General features: G+C 35.6%; 1 protein-coding gene across 1 annotated transcript in view; it reads right to left on the reverse strand.

The window, feature by feature from the left end:
• Window positions 1–441: 441 nt before the first annotated feature.
• Window positions 442–12,030, reverse strand: part of LOC149948961 (paired box protein Pax-6-like) — a 64,000-nt gene continuing 52,411 nt past the window's right edge. Inside the window, exons 6-10 of the mRNA XM_090172859.1 lie at window positions 10,634–10,816; window positions 9,302–9,384; window positions 8,058–8,368; window positions 6,437–6,774; window positions 442–633 (exon numbers count right to left, since the gene is read on the reverse strand). Coding sequence (XP_090028985.1) covers window positions 539–633; window positions 6,437–6,774; window positions 8,058–8,368; window positions 9,302–9,384; window positions 10,634–10,816 — 1,010 coding nt within the window. The 3' untranslated portion in view covers window positions 442–538. The remainder of the gene's footprint in view (window positions 634–6,436; window positions 6,775–8,057; window positions 8,369–9,301; window positions 9,385–10,633; window positions 10,817–12,030) is intronic.

The following is a 12,030-nucleotide window of genomic DNA, read 5'->3' on the forward strand; positions in this document are numbered from 1 at the left end:
CTACGAACAGTCTTACTTTTAAAAAACATTATCTAAGCGTTAGCTCGAGAAAAGCTTACTGATAACAGCGCCATCCAATGAGAAAAATCGATGGATTGCGACATTATTATTTGGCTTTCTGCAACCCGTCAACTAATCAGATCAAATCAACGATTAAAATGACCCAATCGGGTGGAGTTGTCCAACTTTTAAAAACGGCGAGTCCTCCCTTTTGAAGGCCGCCACCTAGCGGAGTGTATCTTAAAGCCAGTTTGTTTGTTTTTTAAATAATCAAGTTTGAATTCGATTACATCACGTTTTAATTTTGCTTATACATAAACTGGCGAGGTTGGATAGTTAATTAATCAATTAATTAATTACTTAATTAATTAAAAAACATATTAATAAAATGTAGTTAAAAATTCGTAAACCAGAGGGCGGAGCCACGGACGAGTTTATATATATATTTATATATTTTTCTTCTCTTATTTAAAAAATTGTTTTATTTTTTGTGGTTTGAAACGAATTAGCACATCTTTCATAGCCACAAATGTCCGTTTCATTGGATTCTGGGCCAGTAATTGGCAGCCATGTTGAGGTCGTTACCTTGACCCGGCACCTGCACGGGAACCGACACGCCGGGTGATATCAAACCTGCAATAAATAATCAAAAATTATCGTCAAATTACATTCTTGAAAAAGCGCATTAAAAGCTTGTAGTAATAATGGAGGTTATGCCGAAAGTCGGGAAGCGGATCAAAACTAAACAAAGGGGCGTAGACTCAATTTGAATGACGTAATATAGTCTACTACTAACAGAAGTAAATAATATGTCTCTAAGACAGGAGTGTTCAAATTTACAATTTCCAAGGTGACCATTTTGAAGGTCGAAATAGCGCTCTTTATATCAATAACTTTTATCATAAAATTTCTATTTATTTTAGAAATAAAATTTTCAAGGTCGAAACCACCTTGTTTATTAATTTAATAGTTGTTATATCAATAATTTTTACTATTTTAATATATTTTAGAAATAAACATTTCTCGAACATTATCGATTACTCGGCATTTTTCGAGGTCGGGGGTACTCGAATTAATAATTGGAGAATACTCGTCGATTACCGAGTACCAAAAAATTGTATTGTCGGGTGTCCAAATACTCGAATAAGCTGCTCTAAGTTCAAAGAGGGGTTTTTACAACTTTTTGGGGTGGCAATTATAAACGGTACCTACAAGTCGTACAAACAACAAATGCTTCGAATTACCTTGGGGATGGATCGCGGTTTTTAATACGTAGTGCGCCTGCGCGGTTTTTCTCTAATAATATTATTTAGTTTTGGTTTTGGTGTCACTTTGAAGTCTCTTCACGAGCTCGGATGTCGGCCCAAAGAATATAAAGCCCCAGGAATGGAAGGATTGATATTATTGGCCACGTGTTTTGGTTGCTCTAGAAACTTCCGGCAAAGCGAATTAGAGTAACCGGAAACGGTTAACGCAACCCGGTCTCTCTTTAAAAACGAGAGGCGCAAAAGTTCCACTAGACGGAGCTACACCTTCCATTCCTGGGGCTTTATATTCTTTGGTCGGCTGGCGTTAGGACTCAGGTGTCTTAAAGGCCGACTACATAAATCTTCGGTTTACTCTGTTTTTCACTGGAAGTCGGCTGACTGCATGACACACGTGAATTGCAGTCAGCCGACTTCCAGTGAAAGACAGAGTAAACCGAATATTTATGTAGTTGGCCTTTAACTTCCTAACCAATATACGCACAGATGGTACATTCATAATTTAAAAATGTATATTGTATGGTTATTTTATTATTAATTACTATAATTTGGCTAGTAGCCTAGTATAGTAGTCTTTTATATCCTACTAGTAAATTAAAATAATATTTTTCAGCATTGAAAGTTAGTTTATACTTATTTTAAGTACTTGAATAAAACCAGCTCCTAATCAAGTACTCGATAACACGACTCGTTAAAAATTTTACTCGAGGTTTTTCTGAATTACTTGACTTCAATATTACTCGACTCGAATACTCGATGAAAAAAATTAGTACTCGATACCCGATTGCTTAAAACCACTACTCGCACAGCCCTACATTTGAGTCGTTTATAAGCAGTTTACGAGAATGGATACTTCCCTTTTAAGGATTATTCTATTTACTTTTGCTACAACGTTTACCTTGGCTGAAGTGTCGGGGGGGGGGAGGGGGCTAACAGCGGAGGTATTCTAAAAATGTCGGTGTATACGCATCCAGCGTACGCCCGTAGTCCCGCCTTCCCCGCAATACCGTGGCGCACGCGGACGAATCCCGCTTCTCTCTATCTTCGGCAATGTCAACAAAGCCGACCGTTTTTAAACAAATCCGGGTCGTTTTGCATGAAACGCGTGGGAGGTTCCGCTTGGCCGCGTGGCACCGTTGCCGTGAAAGCATTTTTACGGGGGCAACGCTAAGCCTAAAAAAATATCGATTTTCGTACGAAGCCCCCAAAAAAACGAAATTCAATCTGGGTTGCGGGCGTTTTCCCCCACTTGCATATTTTATTTTACCCAATAAAAAAATCCTGTCGGTCTATTCTCGTTTGATCAGGAATGCGGCGGACTGCGCTGGACTGGGTACACTTTGAACTTCATTTTTTGGGTTGGGGGGTTTCTGGGATGGAAAAGGCGAATTAATTTATGGAAATTTTCGTTCCCAGAAATTGTCTATTTCAATTTTGGTAAATTTTAAATATTAAATTTTCATCTTACTTTTTATTTTTAATATTGTGCAAGAACGTACTTAGGTTACAGAGAAAATACAGAAGCAAGAAGTGCAACGAAAGTCAGATTGAAAATCACAAATTTAAATTGAAATAGTAACGGCATCTGACGGTAACTTGTTTAAAAATAATTTTCTTCGTGCACTAATTGGGAATATACCAGCTATTTTGTTATTTATGATGAATTAAATTAACTAAATTATTAAATGAAGTTTTATTTAAGTTCTACGAAGTACATTATAAGTTAAGTTAAATCGAACTTTTCCGTTAAAAATTATAAAATGTTTCTACAAAGAAAAAATCGAAAAAAGTTCTTACGACCGATATTAGATGGCGATTTACAACTGGGAAAATTTAGTTTCTGTTCGAGAGGAAAGTTGAAATAGTATTTATTGCAAACCAGCGTGGAATTTTAGAGCTGTACGTTCTCAATAACCTAAATAAGTTCTTGGTATGGTTTGATCGTCTTTCCTTTCTTCGCGTTGCTAATCACTAATTAAATGTGGCGTATTCATTTGTTAAATTTATTTAAATACATGTATACATTGTGAAATATATGAGGTACTTTTAATTTAGTATTGCTCAAACGTTCATTTTTGCCGTCGTGTACCCTGCTTTAGCGAAAATGACTTAAATGTATTAAAATTACATATTGCAACTGTATTCGATTTAACTAAACCCTTTCCCGACTTTAAATAGTTTTATTTCTTCTAGATAACGCAGAGGATGCCGTTCATACTTCTAAAGTACTTTACTTAACCTCTCTTACGTATGCAAAAAATTATTAAATAAAATGTAAAGGCCTAGTTTTTCTTCTGCCTGTCACCCTTTAAATTAACTTTCCTTCCAAACATAAATCCTTCCAAATCCTACCCTGGTGGTAGGCCAACAGCGGAACACGTTGGCCTACCACCAGGGTATTGGTTTGGAAGGAAAGTAAATTTCAAGGGTGACAGGCAGAAGAAAACCTAGGCCTTTAAGTAATTTATTCTGCGCTTTTGAAAATCTTAAAACGCCTGTAAAATAACTTCTCCCTGTACACAAAAGTATCGCGTGCGGAACACTTCTACAGGCGCAAAGTCTATTTTTCGTCTACTATTTTTCCCCACGATAAAAATCGATAGAAAACTCAATTGAATTACGTCCTAGTCGTCATTTTTAATCGTTATATAAAACTGAGTCATTTCGTGTCGACGAAAACCGTCGTCTTCAAAATATCCCGCGGCGTTTCGGGAAGGACCTCTTTTATAATCTAATAGAAAACATAACCTTTAATTTAGTTTCCAATATTTCCTATTGAGTCGTTTCCAAAAAAAGGCCGTACCCGAAATGGGCCATTGACTAAAGGGAGAGAGGAAATCAAACACGGATAAACGACTCCCAAAAGCGTGCCTTACAAATAAAAATGACTCCCGAGAGGAACCGAAATCGGATCCTAAATCACGAAATTAAATAAAAATAAAACCGAACCGGCCGATTCAATATAGTCCCGCCGTCGCGTTAATAAGGACGCGAGGCTGGAGCCGCGGGACGCGGGTAAAGTCGGCGTGGCTCGGAGTTTATTTAGAATTTTAGGTTAGATAGGTCTAAAAATTGATTGGCCCGGGTCCCTCTTAACACGATTTATAAAGCGATTTGTTCGGGCCGCCACCAAATAGCCCGTTCACACTACGATGGAAATTTTTTTCTCCGGATTTGACATTCAGTTAATTAACATTTTGTCGACAGAAGTAACGTAAAATTCATAAGTATGACACGAAATAATATCGGTTATGACGATTTGTCGCGTAGTTTTTTGGAAAAGGAAAATTCACAATTGGTCGACCGAAGTAATATAATAGTCATAAGTATGACATAAAATAATATCGGTTAATGAGGATTTGTCGCGTAGGGGAAACCGAAGAACTAGGGGGAAACTCCTTCTAACCAGTGAGGAGGGAACTTGCGAACTCTACGAGTATAAATTCGTATAAGGGTTGAATTTGTAAATAACTACATACAGAAACGAGGCCTATGTCAATTTTAAACTTTTGGCCAGAGTAACAGACTATCAGAAGTAAAGGAGTTGGGACCATATAGGATATGTCATAGTAATGTTTATTACGTTACCCAACTAGTGGTTTCAAGTTGAGTTGGCTCAAATTAAGAAAAACAAATTTTTTATAAATTATCCGGTAAAATCGATAAGTAGTATCAGAAGTAAATAATATTGCTTTTACGAAAGTATAGTGCAGGCGAAATACATCATCTGGTGAAATTTCTACATTTTACCTACATACGCGATTTGTCGGTGCCTTTGCCTCGAACCGGCGAAGATACATGTTTCATGGCTTACGTGGATACATATCTCATAAAGAGATATTATCAAGTTCTGATATAATTAACTGTAAGATATATATGAGGGACTAACCACTTTTTAATAATCATTATATCGAAACTAGTATAGCTAAATCTGTTATCAGTTATAGGTAATCTCTTAAAGGCCTAGGATATCTTCTGCCAGTTTTCCTTTAAGTTTTCTTCCGGCCGCGCAAATATCCTGGTGGTAGGCCAACCGCAGAACACGTTGGCCTACCACCAGGATATTTGCACGGTGAGAAGAAAACTTAAAGGAAAACTGGCAGAAGATATCCTAGGCCTTTAAGAGTTGTCAAAACTATATTTAATATTTTTTTCCTAAATAACTAATAAAGTAACAATTATAATGGAAATATATTTTAGTTTCGAGGTGGAGCCACTAGTAATTCCAACCAATTCTCAGATAACCGTCGCGTTATCTGACTAGATCTAATAATTACGAAATTAATCTGAATTCATCGTAAACCAACAGACAGAAAGGTGGGCAGATTTCGGAAGGCCTCGTAGCATAAGTCTATAATATTGTTCCATAAGTTTGTCACTTTGGGGAATATTTTACTGAGAGCAATATTTTATTGAGGGCTAGTAACGGAGTGAGGTCATCGCCAGAAGAAAATCTCCCCCTAGCGAGGCGCTGTCAAAGGCTACGTGTGACGCGTTAGCGAGCGGACGCAAAACGGGGACGAAGCCCGTATTGCAGTCTGTTAATAGCTCTCAGTAAAACTTTTGCATGTGAAGAATAGGAAGTGTCACACTTATATAACCATATTAATAATGATAATAATAATAATAATCAGCTAGGCTAATACCCAAGGCACCACCTTAGGCCTAAGTCATCAAGCGACCATTATACACTCACGCTCTATAGTTACCGATTTTACATAACCCCAGATTAATTAAACACCCAAGTTTTAAATTTTAATTTATGTTTATTCTGATTTGCTTTCCCGAAGATAATATATATATACTAAACGTATAAATCCTCGTATAAATCAAATAACTATTCGGATAACTGAGCCTGATGACAATAATTATAGCGGGGAATCAGGTACAATTTGAGATCAGATCGAGTCACTTAAGTAATCAGGGGTACAAATCATAGGTAATCACCGGAAATCACCGAATATTTTACGAAAATCAAAAATCAGGTGCGCAAAATATTTACGAGTGACTATACTCCCTCGGATGTGATTGCTGGATGAAGGGAATATTAAAGATTAAGCTGATCTGGCTTACTCAATATTTTCCGTGAATTTCGAGGCGAATGAGTCGATCAGGGGTAGCGGCAATGCGAACGGGGCTCGGGACGGAAGGGAAAAAGGAGCGGTACTTACCAGTGGAAGCCGATCCCCCGTTAGCGACGCCGGAGAACTGCCCGTTGACGGCGGAGTTGGAGGCGGCGGGGTGGTGTCCCTGCATGACTTGCGAGTGGTGGTGGGCGGCGGCGGCGGCCGCGGCGACCACGGACGGGTGGCTGACGGGCCCGGGCCCCGGGCGGCCGTAGTTGGCGGCGGCGGCCGCGTGCAGGGCCAGCGAGTGGTCGTACGAGGTGCGGGAGGCGGCCGAGGGGGGCGGCGGCAGCATACAGGAGTACGTCGACGCTTGCTGCTGCAGGCACGAGCTGGGCGACATGCTGGGAGACATCGAGTAGCTGGGCATCGACGCCATTGCGCTGCGTCGGGCGGGGGCCACGCGGATGGTCGTAATAATGGACGGGACAGAGGCAAAAGGGGGCAGGAATCACAGGGGGGGAAGAGGGCAGGGGTAGAGGAAAGAAATCGACGTTATTAATTGAAGCCCATCGCGGCCATTCGCTTGATAGCCATTGAATTAGGACTCCTTTTTGACCTATCTCTATACCCCCCCCCCCCCTGCTAGTTTACTCGGACCTCCCACGTACTAATCGCCGATTTGGGCCTGTTCCCCTTTTTGGCTCGGTTGGTGGTATCGTGTCAAGGTCTGTTGTGCCCGTATAGCTTCACGCTCAATTACTTTCCTCTACGCGAATATGATATGGTTTAAAGGGAGTCTATTCTGACTCGAAATATCGTCCGCTAATATACCCTATTTATTATAACGTAACTAGCGCTACCCTAACGAAAATTAATTTGATTAAATTCCCTAATTTGGACGTAACTGGAATGAAGATACGATAACGTTTGCTTCAAATAATTATTGATCAAATCGGGCTAAAGTTTTGGTTTTTACGAATTGTAATTGGATCGAATATAACATATTTTTTTGATAAAATTTTCGATCAAATTCCAATTTGTATTTGCCCAAATTTTCGATGTTATTTTTAACCAAGTTTGATCCAACCTTTTCAATCCTATAGGATCTACGTATATTGGATTAGAAGTTTAAAGGCACAGTTACAAGAGACCTTAAACACATTTTAAATCAGTTTGATTGCAAGATTTGTCACCATGGAAATAGGCTTCAAGCGAATCCAATAGAGCTCAAGCACAGTTTAAATCGGTTTGAATGCTAGCTTCAAAAGCTTAAATTATAACTTCAAAAGCTTGAATTATAATTTCAAAATCTTAAAATGATAATTTCAAAATCTTAAAATAATAATTTCAAAATCTTAAAATGATAATTTCAAAATCTTAAAATGATAATTTCAAAGCATAAAAATGATAATTACAAAGCTAAAAAGTGATAATTACAAAACTAAAAAGTGATAATTTCAAAGCTAAAAAGTGATAATTTCAAAGCTAAAAAGTGATAATTTCAAAGCTAAAAAGTGATAATCTTTTCAAAAGCTTAAACTATAATCTGATTAATCTCAAAGCTAAAAAGTGATAATTTCAAACCTAAAATATGATAATTCCCAAGCTAAATCAATTTGAAAGCGAACTAATTCCTTTCCCACTATTAACTGTAATATGGTAACCCCGGGATTTCAAAATGGAAATAATGGAATAATAGTGTAAATAGCGAAAGCGCGCCTACCTGTACGAGTCGGACATGGTGGCCATGGGCTGTCCGATGCCGGGATAGAGATGGTTCGGGATGGCCGAGTTGAAGGAGAGGCGGGCGGCGGCAGCGGCGGCGGCGGAGGCGGCGGCGTGCGAGGCGTGCATCCCTCCGCCGACCGACGACGAGCTGGTCGGGCTCATGTTGTTGCTCGAGCCGACCGACGAGCCGCCGCCCGCCGCGCCGCCCGCGCCGCCCGGGTGCAAGTTGGCCTGTTCCGCCGCCCGCCGCTGGTTACGCAGCTTCTCTTCTCTCCGCCATTTCGCGCGACGATTCGAAAACCACACCTATTTGGAATCACTTATTAGTTATATATCGAAATTACACTCGTTATAAGTTTATAAATTAAATTGTTACAGGGTTAAATTATGTAAATTCCAATATCATCCTTTTAAATGGTTCTAAAAACTTCTATAATTATATTTATTTCATTTTTTAACTTTTTTTTTGGATATTTTTAAATAGTGAAATTTATCTCTAGAGTGTATTTCTGTTAAGAGTAAAAAAATGCGTCCATATAAAACTACTGTGAATCTCCTATATGTATTGGTAATTTTATACCTCTAACTCTACCACAATACCGGTAATTTCAGTCCTATAAATATCCTACAATACCTGTTATTTTATAACCTATAAATCGGTAATTTCAGTTCTATAAATAATTTTCAAAACCAGAAATTTTATAACATATAAATATTCTTCAAAACCGGGTATTTTATCACCTAAAAATATCCTATAAACCGGCAATTTCTGTCTTATAAACATCCTATAAAACGGTGATTGTTTTCCTATTAGTCTCCTACAAACCGGTTATTTTATAACTTATAAATATCCAATAAATCGGTTATTTAAGTCCTAAAAATATCCTATTAATCGGAAATTTGTGTACAAAAAATATTCTACAGTATCGGTAACTTCAGTTCTATAAATAGCCTATAAAACGGTTATTTAAGTCTTATAAAACTCCTATACATAAGTTATTTAAGTACAAAAAATCGGTTCATTTGAGTCTAAGAAATATCCTTTTCCAGAATTTATATCTGGCGCCACTTAAAATATTCACTTATAACCTAAAACCGTTATCGCGTCGTTACGCTATTTATAAATGTCTTAAATATTTCCTCTATGAGTAAAAATGTTTGACTGTATCATTTAATCTTGAAATGTATCTTTTGAAATTGGGTTTCTCTGGGTGGCATTTCTCTGTCTAATATGCAAACCTGAATTCGTGCCTCGGGTAGGTCAATCTTGGCCGCTAGTCTCTCCCTGGCGAACACATCCGGGTAGTGGGTCCTCTCGAACTCTGAAAACAAATTCCAATTAGTTACCGCAAATAGCTGTCTACGAAATAGGTTCATTCGCAAAATGCATTTAGCCAGCAAATACGTAAAGCCAGGCCATTACAGGTTCGATTTTAAAGATTTCTATTTACGGTAGATGGCGACAGTCTCGCCTTATCAACAAATTGTTCACGGTTTAGAGTAAGTCTCTCCACCAGAACAATCGAATAGTTTAATTTAGGGTAAAAAGTGTACTCCTTTTGTACGAAAACAAGCGAAAAGTATCCCCCTAGAGTTAAAATAATGTGAGTATTTCCCAGTGAAAATTTCGTGTCGTCTGCTTTGATTTCAGTTGTTGTAAAACTGCACTGTTGTAGACAATTTTGGTTGGAAATTCTCCTTTAACACTATTTTTAAAACTGATTAAGTGTAAAAATTTATATTTTTCGCGCTGTTGAAGTCTACATTTCTGACTACTGGCGCCATCGGTATTTTAAAAATCTTTCCCCATAGAAAATATACAAGAGCAACTTGGGCGATTTAAGACCCTAGTTTTAGAATCTCGTGATACATTTAAAGCAAGGATGTCCAAGTGGGATATTTTTAATAAATGGTGATTTCGAAAATATACTAAAATCTTATTACGTAAAATACTTAATATCATAAGTAACATAATTATATAAATCCTATAAATAAAAATAACGAATTAAAATCCTATAATTAAAAATAACGAATTAAAATCCTATAATTAAAAATAACGAATTAGAATCCTATAATTAAAAAACAAATTAAAGTCCTAAAATTAAAATTAACGAATTAAAGTCCTAAAATTAAAATTAACGAAATAAAATCCTATAATTAAAAATAACGAATTAAAATCCTATAATTAAAATTAACGAATTAGAATCCTATAGTAAAAAAAAACAAATTGAAGTCCTAAAATTAAAATTAACGAATTAAAATCCTATAATTAAAAATAACGAATTAAAATCCTATAATTAAAAATAACGAATTAAAATCCTATAATAAAAAAAAACAAATTAAAGTCCTAAAATTAAAATTAACGAATTAAAATCCTATAACTAAAAATAACGAATTAAAAATTAAAATTCTATAATGAAAAATAACTAGCATAGGTATGGCGATCTGAAGATCTAGAAATAGAGAACTTTGAAATGAGAAATTTGGGCATCCCCGATTTAAAAGCTCGTCAAGGGTAAAAGTGTCAATCCCCCGTGGAAGAATTCGGTCTATTGGGTTGGGTGGGATTACCTTTTTCGAGGGATTCGATCTGCTCCGGCGTGAAGGACGTGCGGTTCCTCTGCAGCTTCCTCTTGAGCCTCAGGCGGGCGGCCGCCGCGTCGTCGTCGCCGCTCACCGAGTGCTCGCTCCGGCTGGAGCCGCCCTCCGTCTCGCTGTCCGCTCCGCCGCCCACGCTGCCGCCTCCTCCGCTACCTGCGCAAGGACAGTCATTCATTCATTTCACGTTCAAATTTGACACAAAGATAAACCTTATTTTTTATTGATTTGTTTTTATTTAATGACTTTAAAATGTTAAATATGTTATTTTACATATTTATTAATTTTTGTAGGTATGTTAAATATGTAAAAATGATCAAATTGCGTGTTAAATATGTAAAAATGAGCAAATTGCGTGTTAAATATGTAAAAATAAACAAATTGAATGTTAAATAGTAAAAATCAACATATTGCGTGTTAAATATGTAAAAATGAACAATTGTATGTTAAATATGTAAAAATAAACAAATTGAATGTTAAATAGTAAAAATCAACATATTGCGTGTTAAATATGTAAAAATAAACAAATTAAATGTTAAATATGTAAAAATCAACATATTGCGTGTTAAATATGTAAAAATGAACAATTGTATGTTAAATATGTAAAAATAAACCAATGGAATGTAAATATGTAAAAATGAACAAATTACAAGTTAAATATGTAAAAATAAACAAATTAAATGTTAAATATGTAAAAATGGACAAATTGAACGTAAATATGTGAAAATAACCAAATTAAATGTTAAATATTTAAAAATAAACAAATTTAATGTTAAATATTTAAAAATAAACAAATTGAATGTTAAATATTTAAAAATAAACAAATTGAATGTTAAATATTTAAAAATAAACAAATTGAATGTTAAATATTTAAAAATAAACAAATTGAATGTTGAATAGTTAATTTGTTAGATGTGTCAAATATTTATTTTTTTAATTTTTAATTAATTTGTAGGTATTTTAAATATTTAAAAATAAACAAATTGAATATTAAATAGGTAATTTTTTATTAATTTGTTAGATGTGGGAAATATTTATTTTTTAATTTTTAATTAATTTGTAGGTATGTTAAACATGTCAAAACAAACAAATTTCATTTTAATTATGTAATTTTTAATTTTTTTTATTAATTTCATAGATATGTTAAATATATTATTTTTAATTTTCAATTAATTTGTAGGTACGTTAAATATGTAAAAATATACAAATTGCATTTTTTTTAAATACTACGAATGTCACTTTTATTTTATATTGATTTATTTTTAATTAATGGGTTTTTAAATATGTTAAATATGTCATTTATTCATTTATAATTAATTGGTGGAATTGCTAAATATGTAAAAACATACTAATTGCACTTTTTTAAATAT

This window comes from Leiobunum rupestre, chromosome 4 (genome assembly GCF_980474605.1).
Source record: "Leiobunum rupestre chromosome 4, qqLeiRupe1.1.hap1, whole genome shotgun sequence".
Lineage (NCBI taxonomy): Eukaryota > Metazoa > Arthropoda > Arachnida > Opiliones > Sclerosomatidae > Leiobunum > Leiobunum rupestre.